The sequence below is a fragment of the Gossypium raimondii genome, chromosome 3 (assembly GCF_025698545.1).
Source record: "Gossypium raimondii isolate GPD5lz chromosome 3, ASM2569854v1, whole genome shotgun sequence".
Classification (NCBI taxonomy): domain Eukaryota; kingdom Viridiplantae; phylum Streptophyta; class Magnoliopsida; order Malvales; family Malvaceae; genus Gossypium; species Gossypium raimondii.
The window spans coordinates 35,884,978-35,908,857 of NC_068567.1; the positions used below are offsets into that span (position 1 = coordinate 35,884,978).

The following is a 23,880-nucleotide window of genomic DNA, read 5'->3' on the forward strand; positions in this document are numbered from 1 at the left end:
GCATTCATGCATCTACATATCATCATATGCATTAAAGTTTTAAAAATGGAGCCTAATTAATTTAAAATTATGACAGAACTACCCTGGAAACTAACAAAAATTTGCCAACCGTTTATCACTACGGTACCCGTCGCAAAACAAAAGCCATGGATCAAAGATTCGAAAGACTCGAACAACTCCAAAAGGAGATGCAAGAACAAATGCAAGAGCGGTTAGAGAAGATTCAACAAGATATGAGGAACGAAATGATAGAGTCTCAAAAAAGCATGATGGCTGAATTGACGCAGTTGTTCAAAAGGGGAAACGACAAAGGAAAAGACCCCGTGGTTAATACAGAAGAAGAAAATAATGATAGCTCTCTCTATCCCCCAGGTTTCATTCCACCTCATGCGCAAACCCAAGCTGAGGTGCAACCACGCAGATCATCTGTTACTATCAGGCCTCAGCAGTTTCAGATTGGCGCCTCAATGCCAGTAAATTTCCAAACTGGAATAGGTTCTCATCTCGGAAAAGCCCCTACCAATCCCATAGTACCCGATTTTGATGAAATGATGGGAAAAGAGAAAACAAAGGAAGAACTGCCGAGCCGATTGGAGGAAAGATGTAGATGGCTCGAAGAGAAATTCAAAGCCATGGAAAGTAGCGAGAATTATCATGGGATCGACGCAAAAGACTTGAGCTTAGTCCCGGATTTGGTACTTCCCCACAAATTTAAAATGCCAGAATTTGAGAAATACAATGGGACTAGTTGCCCAGAAACTCATATTACCATGTTCTACAGACGTATGACTGGGCACATTAACAACGACCAATTGCTTATACATTGCTTCCAAGATAGCCTCGCAGGGGAAGCATCTAGGTGGTACAATCAATTGAGTCGTGCCAAAATCGGATCATGGAGGGACTTAGCACAAACATTTATAAAGCAATACAGCCATGTAGCCGATATGGTCCCTGATAGAATTACCCTCCAAAATATGGAAAAGAAGCCTAATGAAAGTTTTAGGCAATATGCGCAAAAATGGAGGGAAGTTGCCGTTCAAGTCCAACCACCACTCTTGGAGAAAGAGATGTCTATGCTCTTCATCAACACATTGAAGGCACCATTTATCACACATATGTTACGAAGCACCACGAAGAGCTTCTCCGACATAGTTATGAATGGAGAGATGATTGAAAATGCCATCAGGAGTGGGAGGATCGAGTCTGGAGAAAGTAACCAAAGATCAGCTCTGAAAAAAAAGGAGAATGAGGTGAATAACGTGAGCACCTATAACAAAGGTTACTCGAAATCAATCACTGTGAACCCACCAAGGAAGGTGGCTACTAATCAGCAAGGTTCGTCAAGACAGGAATCGGGCAAAAGGCAAAACATCGAGAAACCCCAGTTTACGCCAATTCCAATGCCGTACCAGGAGTTATGTCAAAATCTGTTTGATGCGCATGTTGTCTCTCCTTGCTATTTGAAACCTCTGCAACCTCCATACCCCAATTGGTATGACACGAACGCGTAATGTGACTATCATGCGGGAATCACGGGGCATTCGTTAGAGAATTGCACAGCCTTCAAAAGGCTGGTGGAAAAGCTGATCAGCATGGGTGTTGTCAAGTTCGATGATTCACCCAGTGGGGAAAATCCATTGCCTAACCACGCTGACAATGGGGTGAACATGATAAGCGAAAATATAGGGAGGAAAATCAAAACAGATATTGCAGAAGTAAAAACCCTACTGAAATGGGTTTTTAAACAAATGATAAACATGGGATTAATCATTCAGAATTTGGAGAGGAGACCAAGAGGGATGAGGAGCTACTGTGAGTTCCATGCCGAGAAGGGTCATAATATCCAGGAATGTACAGAATTTAGGACCATGGTACAAAATCTGATGAACAATAAAGAGCTAGAATTTTATGAAGAGATCAAAGGACTAGAAGAAGGAGAAGTTTACGCTTCGGAGGAGGGACCTACGGGAAAAGCCCAAAATCACCCGGTGGTGATTATTTCAAGGCCAAGAAGCACAGGATCTGGAATACAACTGGCGCCAAGGGTCATAATCCAAAAACATGTAGCCTTTCCTTATAAGGATAGCAAAAAGGTTCCTTGGAATTATGACTGCAACGTGACAATCCCGGGAGAGGAGAACTTGGTAAACGCTTCAGAAGAGGGTAGTGATGTAGGCTTCCATACTCGTAGTGGAAAATGCTATGACCCATCAAATACAAAAGGGGAGCCTATGAAAGGAAAAGCTTTAGCAGTTGAACAAGATAAAACAAAGACGGCCAGAATTGAATCACAAGTTAACAAACCAGTGATTGAAAATGAGGCTAGAGAATTCTTAAAATTCTTGAAGCATAGCGAGTACAACGTGGTGGAACAACTGCATAAGCAACCGGCTCGTATCTAAGTGCTTGAGCTACTTCTAAGTTCGGAGACACATCGTAATACGTTGATAAAAGTGCTAAATGAGACTTATGTTGCTAACGATATCTCAATGAACAAGTTGGATCGCCTGGTTAATAATATAAATGCCGACAACTTCATCTTCTTCAATGATGATGAGATCCCGCCAGGTGGTATGGGATCTACCAAAGCCTTGCACATCACTGCCCGTTGCAAAGGGTGTACACTACCGGGGGTACTCATTGACAATGGATCAGCACTGAATGTTTTACCCCTGTCCACATTAAACAGGCTACCTGTGGACAGTTCTTACATGAAATCATGTCAAAATATTGTGAGAGCATTTGATGGCACTGAGAGAAAAGTAATGGGAAGAATCGAAATACCTCTCTTGATTGGTCCAAATACATACGAGGTGGACTTTTTGGTAATGGATATTAAACCATCTTACAATTGCCTATTGGGGAGGCCTTGGATCCATTCTGCAGGGGCTGTACCATCGTCACTTCACCAAAAGTTGAAATTAGTAATAGAGGGTCGATTGGTAACTATAGATGCAGAAGAAGACATCATTGCATCAGTTACCAATGACATGCCATATATAGAGGTCGATAGTGAAACGATAGAATGTTAATTCTGATCATTGGAATTCGTAAATGCAACATTTGTCATCGAGGGGAGCAAAATTCCAGAGCCTAAGATATCCAAAGCTACGTCAATGAGTTTACAGCTAACAATGAGAAAGGGAGCGTTGCCTGGAGAAAGACTTGGAAAATACCTCCAGAGACGGGTCAAAGTACCGATCTCGGTTAACAAACAGGACCGTTGTGGTTTGGGGTATAAGCCTGACGCAAGGGAAAGGAAGAAAGAATTAGAGAAAAAGCGAGAGAAAAGAAGAGCACGTTTGAGCGGGATAGAAGCCAAGTGGGGACCGATGACCTTTCCCCATATATCTAAGACATTTGTTTCAGGGGGAATTGTTTACCCCGAAGGAAAGAATGAAGTTACGGAAGGAAGGACTGGAAGGTTGGACATCAATGCTATATCTGAAGAGGAAAGGGTGGAACGAAATTTATCGGGTATTTGCCCTTACGAACCTGGAAGTGTTCTGAACAACTGGACTGCAGAAGAGATCCCTGTAACATTTAGAACTAATTCAGAGTAATATTCAGAACACTTGTTGCCCTAAGCCTGGGGGTAATAAGAATCTTTTGTAAAAGGCGCATTTCCAAATCTCACTTCAATGAAAACTTATCATTTAGTCTCACCTTGAGCAAATATTCTTTCATTCTTTTCATTCCATTTATAATCATACTGTGCATACAATTATTCTTAGATTCTTTTTTTCTTTGGACCTTCCTTCGTCCCAATAACAGGTCTTCAGATATCAATGATGTGAGCAATTCTATTACTGACTCAAATGCCCTATTTGAAAAAGATATGAATACAGATGACCTTCAGGATTTTGAAGATGACCAAGACAGCACCTTATCTCCTGATTTGCTAAGAATGGTGGAGCAAGAAGAAAAACAAATCTTACCTCAAAAAGAGTTAGTGGAGGTTGTAAGCTTGGGAGAGGGAAAAGAGGTAAAAATTGGTGCTTGTATCGCCATAGAGATAAGGCAAGATCTTGTTGAGTTGCTTAAAGAGTTCAAGGATGTCTTCGCGTGGTCTTACCAAGATATGCCTGGATTAAGTACTGATGTAGTAGTACACCGATTGCCCATAAAAGAAGAATGTAGACCGGTTCAACAGAAGCTCCGAAGAATGAGGCCTGATGTCTTGTTGAAAATAAAAGAGGAGGTTAAGAAGCAGTTCAACGCAGGATTCTTACAAGTGGTGAAATACTCAGAATGGGTAGCTAATATAGTCCCAGTCCCTAAAAAAGATCGGAAAGTTCGAATGTGTGTAGACTATAGGGATTTGAACAAAGCTAGCCCAAAGGACAATTTTCCATTGCCGCATATTGACACTTTAGTAGATAACACGGCAGGTTACTCACTTTTCTCCTTTATGGACGGTTTCTCGGGATACAATCAGATAAAAATGCATCCTGAAGACATGGACAAGACTACCTTTGTAACCATGTGGGACACATTCTGTTACAAGGTAATGCCATTTGGATTGAAGAATGCGGGGGAAACATACCAAAGAGCCATGGTAACCTTATTCCATGACATGATGCATAAAGAAATAGAAGTATATGTAGATGATATGATTGCCAAATCTAGAACAGCGGAAGAGCATATACAAGTCTTGAGAAAATTGTTTATACGGTTAAGGAAGTTCCAATTAAAAATTAACCTGACCAAATGCACTTTTGGGGCAAGATCTGGAAAGCTTCTAGAGTTCGTGGTCAGTGAAAGAGGGATCGAGATTGACCCAAACAAAGTCAAGGTCATACAAGATTTGCCTCCGCCACACAATCAAAAAGAAGTTCGAGGTTTTCTGGGAAGACTGAACTACATCGCCAGGTTCATTTCACAGTTGACTGATAAATGCGACCCCATTTTTCGTCTCCTTAAGAAACACAATCGAGGTATATGGGACGAGGAGTGCCAAAAAGCTTTTGACAAGATTAAGTATTACTTATCTAGCGCCCCAGTACTAATTCCACCATACCCAGGTAAGCCATTGATACTATATTTAGCGGTATTCAAAAATTCCATGGGATGCGTGTTGGGCCAACATGATGAGTCGGGAAAAAAAGAAAGAGCGATATACTATCTCAGCAAAAAGTTCTATGAATGCGAGACAAGATATTCACCAATCGAGAAGTTATGTTGCACCTTGATTTGGACAACTCGGAGATTGAGGCAGTACATGTTATATCATACCACTTGGCTAATCTCAAAACTAGACCCACTAAAATATATGATGGAATCAACTGCTTTGAATGGAAGAATGGCCCGATGGCAGATCTTGCTTTCTAAATTTGACATACTCTACGTGAATCAAAAGGCTATAAAAGGGAGAGCAATAGCAGATTTTCTAGCTAGTAGAGCTCTAGAAGATTATGAGCCTTTGAACTTCGATTTCCCAAATGAAGATATAGTGTACGTGGCAACCACCGAAGAGGATACTCAAGAGGGCCATACTTGGAAATTAAACTTCGACGGCGCCTCAAATGCTGTAGGCAATGGAATCGGAGCAGTCTTGGTATCTCCAAGCGGAGATCATTATCCAGTGACTTGCAAATTGGATTTTGATTGTACAAACAATATGGCCAAATACGAAGCATGTATTATGGGGATTCGTGCAGCCATAGAGCGTAAGATTAAAGTGTTAAAGGTGTATGGAGATTCTGCATTGGTAATCTATCAGCTCAAAGGAGAATGGCAGACAAGGGATCCCAAATTGGTCAACTATCGAAAATTAGTTATGGAACTAATTAAAGAGTTTGATGATATCACCTTCTGCTACCTTCCACGAGAGGAAAGTCAGATGGCCGACGCTTTGGCTACATTGGCTGCTATGATCAAAGTGAATAAACAAGAAGATATGAAGCCAATCCGAATGAGCATTTCTAAGGCTCCAGCCCACTGTTGCAATATTGATGTAGAAGAAGAAAAGGACGATCACCCCTGGTATCAAGATATGCTACGATACGTGAAGAATAGTGAATACCCGGACCGGGCGACAGAGAATGATAAAAGAGCGTTAAGAAGGATGGCTAGTAACTACGTCTTAGATGGAGAGATCCTGTATAAAAGGGGCAAGGATCAGGTGTTACTGTGATGCGTAGACTCTGTTGAGGCCAAACAAATTTTGGAAGAGGTCCATAATGGTGTCTGTGGAACATACGCCAATGGTTTCACGATGGCTAGGCAAATCATGAGATTTGGATATTACTGGTCTACCATGGAAGGGGACTGCATCAAATATGCCAAGAAATGCCACAAGTGCCAAATTTACGGAGACAAAATTCATGTACCTCCCTCACTTCTCCATGTCATGACTTCCCCATGGCCCTTTTCCATGTGGGGTATGGACGTCATTGGGCCAATATCGCCAAGAGCTTCAAATGGGCATCGATTCATCTTTGTAGTAACTGATTACTTTACTAAATGGGTGGAAGCCGCTTCATATGCTAATGTCACAAAGGCAGCGGTCAGTAGGTTCTTAAAGAAGGAGATCATATGTCGATATGGAATGCCAGAAAGGATAATATCAGACAACGCGCTAAATTTGAACAACAGTACGATAGCGGAGATCTGTAGCCAGTTCAATATCAAGCACCACAACTCATCGCCATACCGACCAAAAATGAATGGTGCAGTGGAAGCAGCTAATAAGAACATCAAGAAGATTGTGGGGAAGATGACTGAGACTTATAGGGATTGGCATGATAAGCTCCCATTTGCTCTTTTTGCTTATAGAATGTCTATTAGAACCTCCACAGGGGCAACGCCTTTCTCATTGGTCTATGGAATGGAGGCAGTTTTACCCATCGAAGTAGAGATTCCTTCCCTTCGGGTCTTGTCAGAGTTAAAGTTGGACGAAGCAGAATGGGTCCAATCTCGATATGACCAGCTGAATCTTGTCGAAGAAAAAAGGCTAAGAGCTATTCGCCATAGTCAAATGTACCAAAAGCGAATGATGCGAGCTTACAATAAGAAAGTTAGTCCCAGGGAGTTCCACGAAGGGGATTTGGTACTGAAGAAGATCCTTCCCATACAAAAAGACTTTAGAGGAAAGTGGATGCGAAATTGGGAAGGACCATACGTGGTAAGGAAGGCCTTCTCTGGAGGAGCACTGATATTAACTGAAATGGATGGAAAGACTTTGCCTAATCCAGTAAATTCAGATTCAGTGAAGAAGTACTTCGCTTAAAAAAAAAGAGAGAGGTCAAAGTGAAAACCCCAAAAGGGCACTTTGTGACCAAAAGGGCCTTGAATTGAAAACCCGATAAAAGGGCGGTTCAAATTTTGATCAAATGTGGGGGCATATTCCTGAATTAGCAAGAAGGAGAGATGCTACATCTTGAAGCATCAACAAAGCATCCTGAATTTTCTAAACACATAGCAAATTCAAAGGGTCCCCTAAAAGATTGGTGCAGAGAAACTCATGCTACGATATCTGGGGCACCTGTTTTATTTATTTATTCATTTCGAGCTTTGTTCTCAATAAAATTTCATCTTATCCATTGTGATAATCCTTTTAATCTTATTCATTCTGAATCTTAGAAAAATTTGCTATTTTGATTAATTCATTTTGAGCCTTATTCTCAAATAAATTCCACCTTGTCGATTTTGATAATCTTTTTCAAGCATTTTTCATTGAAATAACAATTAATGGACTGATAATATTCAAGCAAAAGGAGTTTTACACGTTACTCTAAAAGTTTCTAAATAATACAGGAACCTGAAACAGGACTATTGTTTAGAGCACACCAAGTTTAAAGGTTGAATGGCTAAGAAGGAAAAATCTAAATTAAGATTATCCTTTCGAATTTTGTTGTCCAAGCATGGATTGAATAAACAAGCAATGATCATCGAGTGATAAGAAGAGATCGCTTGGAATAGAAAGTTCTACAATTGTGTATAAACATTGGTAGAACACCTTGAGAATGGTGTGAGACCAAAGGGATTCAGATCCTGTATCCTTGATCTGTGATAGCAGAGGATTGTGAAAAGCTAGATCTTTCCACCCTTGATTTACAGTGGGAGGAGGATGGTTCAAATATTATGTCCCAAAATTACAGTGGACTTAACCTTAAAGATTACAGTGGATTAAACTTTGAAGATTACAGTAGGGGCAATCCGATTAAGTAAAATATGAGTGTTACCAGTCGAACAATATAGTGTTCTGACGTGTTGGTAATAGAGCCTTAATGAATAAAGAACAATCACAACTCAAACATTAAGAGATCATGTTCATGACATTTTACATTCATGCATGCACATTTAGTTAGGAGATTTTGATTCATTCCGATCATAACATCCTAATCACTAGACATAGATAGGTTCATAAAATGGACTTTACAGGTCATGTTCCCTAGGTAATAGATCAATGAAGTTATCCATACCCCTAAAGTTGCAGTGGGGTGAACTGAAGTCATCTTATCCAGTCCTATCTCCCTAAGCAGTAGTGGAGCAGGTCAAAGATGGTAGATCCTATCTCCCTAAGCAGTAGTGGAGAAAATCGAAGACGGTGAATCTTATCTTCCTAAGCAGTAGTGAAGCAGATTTAAGCCACCAGTCCTATCTCGCTAAGCATTAGCGGAGCAGGTCGAAGATTGTAGATCTTATCTCCTTAAGCAGCAGTGGAGCAGATCGCATCAAGTCTTATCTCCCTAAGCAGTAGCAGAGCAGACAAAGGAAATCAAGTCCTATCTTCTTAAGCAGTAGTGGAGTAGGTCGAAGCTTACAGATTTTATCTCCCTAAGCAGTAGTGGAGCAGATCGCATCAAGTCTTATCTCACTAAGCAGTAGTGGAGCAGACAGAAGAAATCAAGTCCTATCTTCCTAAGCAGTAGTGGAGTAGGTCGAAGATTGTAGATTTTATCTCCCTAAGCAGTAGTGGAGCAGATAGCACCAAGTCTTATCTCCCTAAGCAGTAGTGGAGTAGACAGAAGAAACCAATCCTATCTTCCTGAAGTTACAGTGGAGCGGATTAAAACCGTAGATCTTATCTCCCTAAGCAGTAGTGGAGCAGATCGCATCAAGTCTTAACCAATCCTGTCTCCCTAAAGTGCAGTGGAGCGGATTAAAACCACAAACTTCGTCCCCCTGAAGTTTTTGCGAAGGAGATTGAAGCAACAAGCACAGTGGACTAGAATAAAGTTATTCGAAGAATAGAAGCACCAGAAGAGGTCAATACTCGGCGTGACCGGGCAAAATTGGTCCTTTTGAAGTCTTTGCTCTGTTCTCGTTACACGACAACGAACAAAGAGGGGCAGCTGTAGGACCCAATTTATGCCTGAGCCCAAAATAAAACAACTTATGTACAACGGGCCCGAAACGGCCCAAATTTTTAAAACCCTAAATAGCCCATTGGGGCCCAAAAACTAAGCTAGCACCAGGGAACCCTAGATTTCCCTCCCCTCTCGCGCCGTTCCCCCTTTCGGGCCACTCGAGGTGCCTCGTCCCAAGGTCTGCCTCCCCTTTGCACCAAAATGGCAAGGTCACCTCCGTTGACCTTGCCTAACCCTGTAAAACAAAGAAAATAGAGGACAGAACGCAGAAAAAAAAAACAAATCTTTGTAATCGGCTATAAAGCCTGGAAAAATGTAATCTTTACAACAACAACAACAAAAGAGAAATACAAGAGAGAACAAAAATCGATCAAGAAAAATCCAAGGTTGATATTTTTATTTCGAACTTCTGCTTCTTTTTTTAATATTATTTTATTTTATTTTTGTGCGTACTATTATAGGAATAAAATGAAAAGGGGTTTTGAAATGTACCTGAGGTTTGACCATGAACCATCGTCGGAGATCTTCTCCGTTCGTCAAGGTCACGGAAGCCTTTAGAGCTTCGTTCGGACCGCGACCGGAAAGACGGTGAGGCCAAAGGGTCGCCTTTTGTTTAGGTCCCAAAAACACCCGAATAGGGTTTATTTGCGTTTTTTTTAAAAGGGAAAAGAAAGGGGAACCCCCTCTAAAAAAATGATTTTGGGCCTTCCGGCACGTGAACTCTGGCGGTGAGTGGCGAACCAGTCTGACTTCATGGCGGCATAGGCCGGGTTTGAAGGCCTAGAGAGAAGGGGGAGAGAAAAGGGGAGAGTTTGATTCTTTTTTTTTAGAAATGGGGCTGAAATGGGAGCAAAAAAAAATTTTAGTTTAAATAATAAAAATGAAACGGCACCGTTTTAGCCTTTAAGATCCGCGCGCGACCCGACCCGCTCTAGGGGGATCCGCGCGTTTCTGTAAAATGGGATATTTGCGCCCTTGGTCCTGCCTTTTTCGCGAACTACTGCAATTTGGTTCTTTTCTGTTTCTTTTTTTCTTTTAATTTGACCCCATATTTTACGCTTGTCTCAATCTGGTCCTGTACAAAATGATGCGTATAAGGAATGGGGATATTGCGCGATAAATCCCTTCTGCTTGACGCGCGTTTCACCTTAGTCCGTTGCTATAATTTTTATTTTATTTTAAAATCTGTCATTTAATTTTGCTTTAATTTCAGTTTGGTTCTGGTTCTGTTATTTTATTATTGTTATTATTATTCTTAAATTGTTTATCTATTTAATTCCATATGTCTTATTAGAATTATTCTATTATTAAATTAATTATTTTAATCACTATTATATCATTATTGTCATGAACTACTTATTCGTGCTATTTTTAGTTTCAATATTTTGTTGTATATCTACATGCTTACATTTTGTCATATATACACACGTACATTTTAATTTGTTTTTATATATACATTCATGCTTATATATTATTTTTTATGCCTCGTATGTACATATATGTACACACTTCTATACATACATTTTATAATACATGTATATACATGCATACATTTTACAACACATACATTCTCACTTTTTGTTATTTTAAATATACATATATACATTATATTTTAGACATATTTTACCATACATCAAAAGAAATTTTTTCTAAATAAGGCAATATTTTGCGTTTGGAAATTCGAGAAAACGTGCCCTAACGTGCTGGGTTTCGATTACTCGTTTGGCCAAATAGCCAAATATCCTTTTTAAACTTTTAAAATAAGGCAATATTTCGCGTTTGGAAAATCGAGGAAGTGTGCCCTAACGTGCTGGGTTTCGATTCCTCGTTCGACCAAATAGCCAAATATCCTTTTTGAACTTTCAAAACGAGGTAATGTTTTGCGTTTGGAAATTCGAGAGAATGTACCCTAACGTGCTGGGTTTCGATTTCTCGTTCGACCAAATAGCTAAATATCTTCTTAACTTTCAATCAATATTATTCGAGTTTTCTTTAAGGATCATATTCTTAAAATTCTTCAAAGTTTTCAATCTTCGACACTAAGACACTAATTAATTAACTAGGTACCAATTTTGGGCGCATCGAGGGTGCTAATCCTTCCTCGTGCGTAACCGACTCCCGAACCCTTTTTTTTTAGACCAAAAAAAATGTTTTAATAAATCAAACTATTTATTAAAACGTTCAAATTGCAAGGTGATCTGATCACACCTACCATAAAAGATTGGTGGCGACTCCCGTTTTTAGTTTTCATTTTCAAAATCCCGACCCCGTTTTCATCCAAAAAATGGTGTCAACAAATATGTTATGAATAATTGTGTTTATTCTTAATAAATGAGACTATCCAAATAAACATTTATTAAATAGTATGTCTCTTGTCTCGAGAACTTCTATAAATAGGAGTTGATTCATTTGAATGTACACCAAAAACACTCTAAAAGATTTTCTTTGTTCTCCTTCATCCTAATGTTTAAAGATTAATTTATAAAGAGTTACTTCAATTTTTTTTTTTGTAAAATTTGATACTCAGTTGACTATTTTTTGTCAATGCAAAATACACATGGTTATTGGGTTTTATTGTATACTCAAGGTTCATTTGTCGATAACTCTTTTGCACACCAAAATATAAGTTGAGGGTAAATAGATCCTTAAAAAAAGTGACATGGTTACACACCTTGAAGTCTTCGTTAATTTCTCATAAGTTTATTTTATCCTCATATTCCAACAATTTTAAGATTCTAATTTTGCGGTAGTATGAGGATGGCTATTGACAAATGCGGTTGAATCGATGTCAATGATATTATCAAATCTTGATTTAGAAGTAATCTTTATTGCGAGAAAATGTATGTCAAGTTTATTGTTTTACAAGTGTTGCATGAATTAGATTTCAACAATTAAGTTATATTCATATTAATTATATTATGAAAAAAGTATGATTGTCTCATGGATTATTTTATTAATAGAAATAAAATGTTAGTTATTATATGCATGATATTTTAACATGCAAAATTATTATTGGTATAAAATTATATAATATATAATATATATCATGTAAGAAAGGAAGAAAATGAATGGAATGAAAATATATGGTTGGGAAATGATCTATTAATGGATCGAAACAATACTTTTATTTTGAGTGGTAATGACATTGTTTAAACATTGGTTGAACAAACTTCTATCTAATAGAAGCATTGAGCATTCGAGAGAGCCTTCCCAAACCAAAAAGTCGTGTTATTGAATCCAACATTAGTTTCAAAAGGTTGAGTTAAAATGATTTCTTGAAAGCAAAAAGTGTAACTTGATAAGTAAAGTCGTTTTAAAGAGTGCATTATAAGTAGATAATAAATTTGGAGAATTGAAATTTAATCCATTCCATCCAACTTGTGCGTGAAATTTTTTAGTATAAAAATATTCTTTCTTTTCATGGTATATATTTAACTTCAAATATGAAATTATTTGTTTTCAAATCATTATATTAGTAACTAGCAATTGAGTGTTATTAATGATACATTATTTTAAGTGTATTCATTGCTAAGAATGAAAGTTTGTAACTAATCATATAATATGAATAATCTTGGTTGGTTTTAAAAAACTAATAAAAAGCTATATGAGTTTTTATATATGATTGCATATTTTTTAGTTTATGTTATAAATGTTGGACTAGAAGTGGTTTTACTAGAAATGAAATAAGTCATATGCAATATGCAAAAGATAGTGAGGATTCTCCCTTAGCATGGTTAATTTTTCTAATCAAGATAGAATAGTGAAAACCTTAGCTAATATCACAAAATTACTATTTTGGTATGAAATCATCTAATGGAAATTTAAGCGCCATAATCATATATTTAAAAATCGAGATCATATTGTACAAGTTTACAACACATGTTTTTTTAAATATTTATGTCTTAGATATGATATATAATCTCATGGTTCTATAATTTTGAGATATAGTGAAATTTCAAAATTCATTTTAGAAGCCATGAATACATTATCTCATGAGTAATGAAATAGAAATATTAATGTTCTTTGACCCATTTAGGTGGTGGACATAGTTTTAATAATAGTCACAAATTGACTAATAATGTCTATGATAAATGGTGTATAAGTACATGATGTTATAGTCAAATGATTAAATGATTGATGGTTTTCTAATATGATTATGTTCTAAAATAATATATGGAAAACTTTTGTGTTTAAAAATAATGTTACTTGAGTATGCATACATGATAATCATTAAAGGTCATCTATTGACTATGAAAGAAACTATAAAAATAGTAAATATGTTGTCTTATTTCACTAAGGGATTGGAGGCTCTTTATAATAACTTACTTGGTGAAAAAAATGATGTATGGTTTCATATATGTGGTGATTGTGAAATTAATTTCTTAGATATTAAGAAATAAATAAAGTAGATAAATATGAAATTGTCATGATAAAAAATATAAAGTGTTCACTGTAATTTGATAATAGTAAAATGATATCCTTGATGAGATTTTTTTTTTTTGGAAGAATGAATAGTTGAACATGGTGGAGATGTTGGTCTTGTGAAATTCAAGATACAAATAAATATAAAGTTTCACCATGTGGTATAGATAATTAGAATAGCTAGGCTGGAAATTTGAAAATTTAGGGATGATGTACAAGCCATATTATTTGAGTCACCCATGATAAAAAACGAAATCAACGCTTGGTATAACGTCAAGTCTTGAGTCCGATAAGACAAAGTACATCATTAGTATGTGACTGCTAGCACTATACAATAATATATAATATATCATCCCATTATAAAAAGTGTTAGGTACTCGTAATGGTAAGCGGAAGGATGAGTAATATACTCTTAGTAGACCCATAACATAAATGTGCTAGACTGTCATACTTACGGAATACTCTCGATAAGATATACCTATGTGAGTGGAAGTGCAATAGCTTTTAGGAGCTAAGGGCTTGGCTCTAACAACACTCTTGAAAAGAGGTTACCGTTGCATTAATCACTTCTTAAAATTGAATCATTGTGTTATTTATACCAATAAACCCTTAATCGAAATTATACATGTGCTTTGTACAAGTTGGTTAAGTCAATCTTGGCTTTCTATTGAATGAACTTCTTCGCTGTTCTCAAACCACAAATTGCTTTGAGTGTGAGCTCAAACAACATGAACCAATCACACAGAATGAAAACTTTTATTAACATTCAGTGGAAAAGTTAATTTTCTCTCTAACAAAAAACAATGCGATTTTCCTAGAAAATTGAATTTATTCTGTAAAATAAAATTCCATAGTTTTCTAAAAGAATAACAAAGCTCAATAATGTGTACATAGTTCAACATATAGTGTCTATAGAGAAATGATACATTTGTTCTATTCAAATTAAGTCTAACTAAATAAAAATATTTTAATAGAAAGTATAACTTCTAGTCTAAATAGAAGGCATAGGGGTAGTGGCATGCCGTAGTTAATATCAGTATTTTCCACCCCTTGCATGTAACAAGGTCTAATTGAGTCTTTCATGTATTGGATACAATTATGCATGTCATTTAGACCTTTATCCAACACTTATAATTTATCGAACTCAATAACTATTTTCTATTTTTCAAAATATTATTTATTTAATAAATTAATTTAATTAATTTATATTAACTAAATTAATTTCTCAATTAAATTATTTTCCTAACCCAATTCTAATTTTGTTAAAGTCCCGACAACTTTGTTTGTATTAAAATCTATGAGGAAATATATTTAATTGTCTTATTAAAAATCCACGATGACTAATTAATTTCATTATTACTTGAATTTTAATTATTCAATTAAATAATAATTTGAAGAAATTAAATTAATTTTAAGTCATCTTTTGTACTTAGCGAGAAAATGCATTCATTACGGATAGTGATAACAATCTATTTATTTTATTTCATTGTTTTCATTCATTCCATATTTATTGGTTCTACATGCAATTTGTTTCTGGTTATCTCAAGCTAGCGAAGGGACCGATTAGACATTTATAATTAGGGATCAAATAATTTGTAATTAAGTTTCGGCTCTTTAACTATTAATAATAACATTATTTAGTCATGAAGTCATTCCACTAAAGTATCATGACCGAACTGTTGGAATGTCGGCACCCCTACGGCGCAGTGGAAAATTAAAACATTCGGCGATCCTAACCATGGATCCATGTGTGAGGAATGAATCGGGGTGAAATAAAGGTTTCGAAATTACCGAATCTTTATTCTGAGTAGACAGCAATGCCTCAACTACGAGGAATCTGATCTACTATCGAACCAAGCCGCAATCTACCGTGACTCTGGCCTCTACGTAATCCACCTAGTTGACAATGAACGGAAGGAATCCCGAAAACTATTTTTGAAAAGACTTTGCTTTGACGGTTGCTAGACCCCAAGCAAAGAAAAAATGGGATTTTTATATCTATTTTTAGGGTTTCTAGAAATTAAATAAATATAAAAATGTTTTTAAATTGAAAATTATAATTACATTAATTATAATAATGATTTTGGTAAACTATATATTTATGTGAATTTATATACTAACCAAATTCATGTTCTCATTATGCGTACAACAACCTTGTACATAATGTGTTCAATATTTGATTATCCAATTAAATTAATTCTATAATTAATTTAATTCAAGCGACAACCAAACACAATACCAACTATGTTTTATTTCGTTCATTTCAACTATAGGGTGTGACCCTGTAGGTTCTTGTAACGTTAGCAGTACTACTAGAACGATTCCAATGTTACAAATAATGAGTGGCACCTAGCAATGCATCATTTCTACCTAAGTCACAAGAAATCATGATTCGAAATAACCTTTTTATGATTAACCTTTCATGCAATAATCCTTAAGTCTTTTATCTCTGGATTGGACACAAGTCATGGAATAGTCACACTTGCATAGTCCATTCCATGTTCCTTGATATCTTAAGTAGACTATGATATACAAATAAGTATGACATCTCATATCAGCTTATTTAAGCATGGCCATGCATTTCTAGTCTCACTCAATCAAGTGGCCTAAGATATTACTCACATTATGTAGGAGGGACTTATCCTATATCGATCAACCATATCCCTCTACATAGATCGTGGTATATCCAACATCAACCTTTATAGAACAACCGATTCTGGTTATGCGTTTGATCGTATCAAAATATACAACTCACGATGTTGGGATTATGATGATCTCAAGTCTGAGGATCATATACATATTAATCACTATAAGTAATGTTGTGACAATTACATAATAAACCAAGAAACATACTCATAACGGGTCAGTCCAATATGTTGTTCTCTAACACACATATTCATGCATCGATTTTGACATTCCATATCAATGACAACTCTTTATCATCAATCAGCTACATGTTAGTCTTAATGTATTATTGTTCTATCCAACAATAATACTTGACTAAGGACCTTTTAAGAATAATCATATTACTCTCAGGACATTATTATAAAATAGTTTATTTATACACACAGAAAAGAAACTGAAATAATAATGGTAACGCCTTATATTAATAAACATGATAAATCAAGTATGTTATTACAATCATCTCATGATTGATCTTTGGGCATACTCTAACATACCATAACAAAAGCTACTCATTAACTGCTTGTCCAATGGCTTTTTCATAAGTGTGTTACCCTTATAAGATATCGTTAATCTCTTTGGGCTAAATTTATTCTCCCAATATGACTCAATTTTATCTCATGGTAGCCGTTATATCTTCTTTCATGAAAAGTCAATTACTAACAACAGTAATTAAATAATTTATCTATAAGATCAGTGACACATGACCACATTACTTTCCATTTATCATGTAATGTTGACAATATGTTATCATTTATGTAACATCCCGTTTTTCAGTGGTGACAAAATAATGGTTTTGAGACCACAAATTTCCATCATGTCGTCTTGTAAATGTTATTTATAGAGTATTTATGAGGCCATTAGGGTCGTATTAATTTTTTGTAAAGAAATTTTATCGTTTAGATAGCTAATTTAAAAAAAGACTAAATTGTAAAAGGTGCAAAAATTTGTAATTATTGCATTTAAGTGATTAAATACTTTAATTATTAAATGAGGAAGGACTTATGTAGCAATTAGCCCCTAGTCATTAAGTTTGAACCGCGTTAAGAATGAAAATGATAAAAATAATGTTTAATTAATGGAAAAATTGTAAATAAAGTAAAACTAAGTAAAAACAAATTGAAAAGTGAGATTTCTTCTTCATTTCTTGATCTTCTTACCGAAAAACACCATTGAAGAACTAGGAGAGCTTTGATCATCTCTTTTCCTTGCATGGTATGGAAATTGACCCGTTTTCTTGTAATTTTTATGTTTTTGAGATCGTTACAAGTAGGTCCATCTAGCCCGTACCTTCGTTTTTGAATCTGTTAAAAATTTTGGAAGTTACCATTGATGAATCTTGGTTGTTTGTGATGATAATTGTGTATTTGAATATTTGATTGTAATGTTTGTTTGTTTGTTTTGTGAAGGGATTTTTGTTAGATTTTGATTTAAGGATTAAATTGTTAAAATGCCAAAATTTAAAGATGTGATGGTGAATTTGATGTATAATAGGGACTTTTAAAGGGCCTGGAATATTTGGCTATAAATTTATTCTTAGAAAATGGACAACTTGATGATTTTTGGGTTAGAGGACTAAATTGCAAAAGTTGTAAAAGTTTAGGGAAAATGTGTAATTAATGAAAATTTAAGGTTCATATACATTGAATGGAATGTGAAATGTGTATGAGATTAATATAATGTGTTTAATTGTTATATAGATCAAGATTTGAATCTAAGAGACAATAGCCGAGGAAAAGGGAAAATAACGGAATAGTCTTTGCGTGTTGATCGAAATTTAATAGTAGGTAAGTCCATGGTATTTCAATACGTAAATAAATTTTTACTTGTAATCTTATATTATTTTATTTAATTAATATGTTTATATACAATTATTAATGATTGCACATACGTGCCTTTTTTGTAATTCGGTACCTCTGATTGCACATACGTGCCCTTGTTTGTACTTTAGTACTCCTGAATGCACTTACATGCCCCTAATTATACTCTAGTAACCCTGAATCAAATAGTATGTGAACTGTGTCTAACTGTATTTAGATTAAATGTTATACTATGTCCTTACTAAGTTATGTAAGCTTACCAGTTCTTGTGGATTGTTTTGTAGATAATCGTTCCTAACATTTTTGAAGGATCATTCAACTGACTCACACTATCCATCTACGTTGGTAGTTTTTGTATCTCCTAGGGTAGTGGCATGTATATATAGATGAATATGTGGTTGAAATGTATACGATGTTTGATAATGGTCCATTTGTGGTATGTTTTGGTAAGTAATTGAACTAGGTTGTAATGCTTGAAATAAGGTAATGTTGATTGTTTTGACATGTTATGTTTTGGTATATTTGTGGTGACTTTTAATGGCATATTAGTTATGTAATTTGAGATGCTTGAAATGGTGTATTTATGCAAGTTTGAATGGTGTTCAGGTCTCTTGAAAGTGTGTAATTGGATTGAATGTTTATACATGGTTTTGTTTTTGTTTTTGTTTTTGAAGTGGCTTGATTTTAGGTAAATTTTGGGTTCACACGGGCTGAGACACGGGCTGTCACACGGCCATGTGAGGCACACGGCTTGATGACACGATCGTGTGTTATCTGAGAATTTCTTAGGGTTCAAGTCAATGAGTTACATAGTCTAGCATACACGGCCTGACACACGGGTGTGTGGAGCAACTTAGAGAGTTACATGGCTTGGCACACGAGTGTGTGACATGGTCGTGTGACCCTACTTAGTGAGTTACATTGGTGAGGACACAGGCTGAGACACAGTTGTGTGTCCCTTGTTCGAATGTTACACAGCCTAAGACTATGTCACATGGCCTGGCCATACAGACGTGTGACCTCTGTTTTCCAATTTCTGTAACTTTTTCTTGGACTTTCCATTTTGTTTCAAATTACTTTTTATTTACTTCCAAGCTAGGGCATCAAAGGCTTGATTTGGGGACAAAATGTATATAATTGAGTGATTTATGATATATTTAAGTTATTAAATGTTATGATGTTTTAATATTTTTGATTGTACGGTAATGCTCTGTAACCCTAATCTGGTGATAGAGACGGGTTAGGGATGTTACATTTAGTGGTATCAAAGCCACGATTTAGTCGATTCTAGGACAAACGTAACGAAGTAGAATTTAGTATATACATGCCACATATACCCTATGATAGTGTAATGCTTTTGATCTGCTCTAATATTATATTTTCTTATAGATTCAAGATGTCAGCCGAGTCAAACCAGGCTGTAGTTAATGAAGTTGAAAGTAATATTCATGCTTTGAACCCTAAAGCAAGTAATAGTGCGTCGATTCCACAATCCTTTCATGATGAAATGAAAAATGTTTTTCTCGGAATGATGAACTAGTGGTTCAATGAATTCAAGCAAGAAAATCTTGCAACTTTGCCACCTCCACCCCCTATTGTGCCTCATTCGAAACCATTGGGTCCTCAAAATCCTATACCTATGACAGTTACTCAAGTATCCATAGATAAAATATGGAAATGTAGAGCAGAAGAATTTAGAGGCAAGGTGGATGATGATCCTGCAAAAGCCGAGTACTAGTTACGGAATACAAAGAGAGTCTTCGCGTAATTGATGTACACTCCTAAAGATTGTTTGAGATATGCTGTGTCGTCACTAGAAGATGATGCGTACTTATGGTGGGACACTTTGAGCACGATGAGATCAAATGATCATATTAATTGGAATTTCTTTCAAACTGAATTCAAAAAGAAGTATGTTAGTCGGCTGTTTATTGACAAGAAAAAGAAATAATTTCTTAAGTTAAAATACGATAATGGACTATAGCTAAGTATGAATGGGAGTTTGTGCAGTGAAGTAAGTATGCCCATAATATAGTGAAAAATGTGGAAGAAATGTGAATTAGATTTAAGGACGGGTTGAATGATAATATCCGTATGTCTGTCGCAGCATTAAAGTTATGGGAATTTGTAGAACTTTTAGAACAAGCTCAGAAAATTGAAGAAATTTTGCAAAAGTAAACAACAGTCAAATTCAAAATTTCAAGATTTTAACAAAAGAGGGTCGTTCAAGCCTGCTCAAACATCTCTATAAAAAAAATTAGAAATGAGACAAGTAAATCAGATGCCCCTTCGGAGTTCACTTGCGAGATAAACCGAGGTAAAGCAATTTTAAGTCTGTTAATTCTCCAACGGCCAGTGTTGGAAGTGTAAGAAATGTTGAGAGAAACGTTCCTGTTTGTGATGATTGCAACAAAAGTCATTTTGGCAAGGGTCGAGTAAGGTCGGGAGCTTGTTTCCATTATGGATCTACTGATCATTGTAAACGAAAAAATATATAGGATTTTTCCTATGTAATTTATCACCTTCTTACTTAAATCCGTTGTTAAAACTAATTAATTATTTAATAAATTAATGAAATATGTAAAAATATGAAATTAGGACATAGAAATTATTAAAATGTGATTTTATGTTTTATTATATAGTTTTTATGCGATAAATGACTTATTTTATATTAATTTGAATATATTATATTTTTAAGACATAAAGTGGGCTATGCATGATTAAATTAAATAATAAAATATAAAATTATATTTAATAATTCATTTAAAAATATTTCATTAATAATTTAGGTTTTAATTAATTAATTAAATTGGATAAATTTAATTCTTTGGTCCTCTAACTTGTTGATTTATTTTGGATAGGTCTGATAGCTTTGCTTGATTACAAAACCGTCCAAATTGGAGGCCAATTCAACCCAACGTTCGGCTATACATGGCTGTCCATAAACCACTTTTTGGTTTAATTGCACAAGGTCCTTTAAGAGTTGAAAAAATTAGAGATTTACCTAGAGATTTGCACTTGACTGAGTCTTAGTCTTAAGTTGTTGTGGCACTCAAATTGACCAAAAATCAAGGAAAAATCAGCTCAACTGGAAACTCCTATATTTAGCGAACTATCTCTCTCTCTTCACCTATAAATAAGACCCTCTCATTCCTTCATTCATCATCCATCAAGCATCATTCTTTCTTTTTCTCTTAGCCTTTTCCATTCCCACGCCTAGCATCATCTCTCCATAGAGATTCTAGCAATTAAGCCTCTTAAAGAACCCTTGGTCGGCCACCTTGGAGAACCATCAGCAAAGGAGCAAAGCAAAGGAACGAAGGAGTCTCGTTAGTCAGAGTCTTGGGTGACAGCCACTCTGTTCTTTGTTCTTGTTTACAACAATGTTAGCTTAATTTTATTTAAGCTAGGATGATTGCTTTAATTAAATAATATTTATTTGATTCATTCTTATAATGTTTGTGCTTCAATCGATCATGTTTTCAATTAAAATCAAGTCTGTATTCTGTTCATATGTGATTGAAATGCACCTAAATTAGCTGAGCAATCCTAACCAGACGACGACTAATGGACGCATAATTGAAATGTGCATGCTCAATTTAGATCCTAACACAATTAAATTGTAGGTTGCATAACAACTCTAAGCAAGCTCTGTTATCTGCATAATTTTTAGATTTGTGTGATTAAATTGTTCCAAACCTAACATGTCCTTGTTACCTCACACGAATGCTAAGAAACCTTTAGTAAATAAGGATCAGTTAAATGCGTATTTACTAAGTAAAGGATTCTGAAAGGACCTAATGTGGTTTCTAAACTCAGGAAAGATTAAGTTGCCATGAAATGTTTTTCCGAATGTTACTAAGCATGTTGATAATAAATTGAGTTTAATTAAAGTAATTTTCCTAGTTTATTTCTGTTATAATTATTGCAAATTGTGTTTAATTTTACTAAAATCTATTTCAATCATATAGTTTGCATACTTAGGATAATTGGCATTAGGGATCATTGCATTTAGTTTAATATATTTTAATTACCACTTCTCAACTATATTGTGTTTTTATTTACCAAATTATTAATATAATTTTACAAATTAAGTGACTTAGCACAAATAAAATCCCTGTGGAGACGAAAACTTGATACTTACTTATCACTTGATAACGACTATGTACACTTGCACAAACCTAAGCGTTACAAGTTTTTGGCGCCGTTGTCGAGGATTGTCAACTGTTGCCACAGTCATTTTTTTTGTGAAATTATTTATTTTCAATTTGATTTATTTCTAACATTACTAACTTATTTTTTTTATTTTTTTGTAATTTTCTTTTCAGGTGTTTATGAGCATAGATCGAATTGTCGATTTACTCCCTGTAGACCTGAAATTGAGCGAACTTTCAGACAAAGAAGACGTGAACGAACAGCTCAAAGACAAGTCTAGATGAACCTTGGAAATCAGAATCAAGGTCAAGGTAATGAAGCCGATCATGTACGAAATCCTATCCTTATTGGCGATGATAGGGATCGATGCATCAGACAATATACTGTGCCACTTTTCAGTGAGTTAAACCCAGGAATTAGAAGGCCAGATATTAAGACAACCTAGTTTGAGTTGAAACCAATGATGTTTCAAATGCTACAAACGATGGGCCAATTTAGTGGTACGCCCACGGAAGATCCACATCTCCACATTCGATTGTTTATGGAGGTGAGTGATTCATTCAAGATAGCCGGTGTGACTGAATACGCACTGAGGTTGAAGTTGTTTCCGTACTCGTTGCGAGATCAAGCACCAGCATGGCTCAATTCATTGCCACCAAGTTCCATATCTACATGGCAAGAATTAGTAGAGAGATTTTTGGTTAAGTATTTCCCACCTAACAAAAACGCTAAGTTGAGGAACGAGATCAAAACTTTCCAACAATTGGATGACGAGTCTTTGTATAAGGCTTGGGAGAGATTCAAAGAGTTACTTCGTAAGTGTCCTTATCATGAGATTCTTCATTGTATCCAGTTGGAGATATTCTATAATGGTCTTAGTGCACATACAAGATTGATGGTAGATGCTTCCGTGAATGGTGCAATTTTGTCCAAGTCTTATAATGAGGCTTATGAGATCATCGAGAAGATCGCAAGAAACAACTATCAATGACCAACAAATCGAACAACTTCAAGAAGACGCTTAGTCGGAGTTCATGAAGTTGACTCCACTTTGTTATCAGCTCATGTATCGTCTATTTCCTTTATGTTAAAATAGTTAACCACTAATAGTACTAATAATTTTGCAGCTCAGCCACCAAGTCTGTTTGAAATAGTTTCCTGTGTGTACTTTGGGAAAGGTCATTGTTTTGAAAATTGCCCATCAAATCCCGAGTCAGTGTACTATGTGGGGAACTAATATCAAAATAGGAGTGGACAAGTACCCCGGTCCAACTTCTACAATCCTTCATGGCGTAATCATCCTAACTTTTCTTGGAGCAGCCAAGGAAATAGACCGAACAACAACTTATTACAGCAAAGACCCAACCAATCTCAAGGGTATCATCAGCAAGCTCAAAAACCACCTTAAGCTGAGGCATCAAACAGTTTAAAGAACTTGTTGAAACCGTACATGGAAAAGAATGACGCTTTGATCCAAAGCCAAG

The 23,880-nt window shown here is 35.6% G+C and overlaps 1 protein-coding gene and 1 non-coding gene across 2 annotated transcripts; one reads left to right on the forward strand and one right to left on the reverse strand.

Annotated features, from left to right (window-relative positions):
• The first annotated feature begins 245 nt into the window (after positions 1-245).
• Positions 246-7,234, forward strand: LOC128039946 (uncharacterized). Its single transcript, XM_052628886.1, is given in 4 exon segments — positions 246-1,495; positions 1,595-3,008; positions 3,078-3,562; positions 3,778-7,234. Coding segments are annotated over 4 exon segments (6,606 nt in total).
• Positions 7,235-23,126: 15,892 nt separating this feature from the next.
• LOC128040161 (small nucleolar RNA R71) lies at positions 23,127-23,233 on the reverse strand. The gene has a single exon (XR_008194820.1). It is a non-coding gene; the product is annotated as a small nucleolar RNA R71 (small nucleolar RNA).
• Positions 23,234-23,880: the final 647 nt, after the last annotated feature.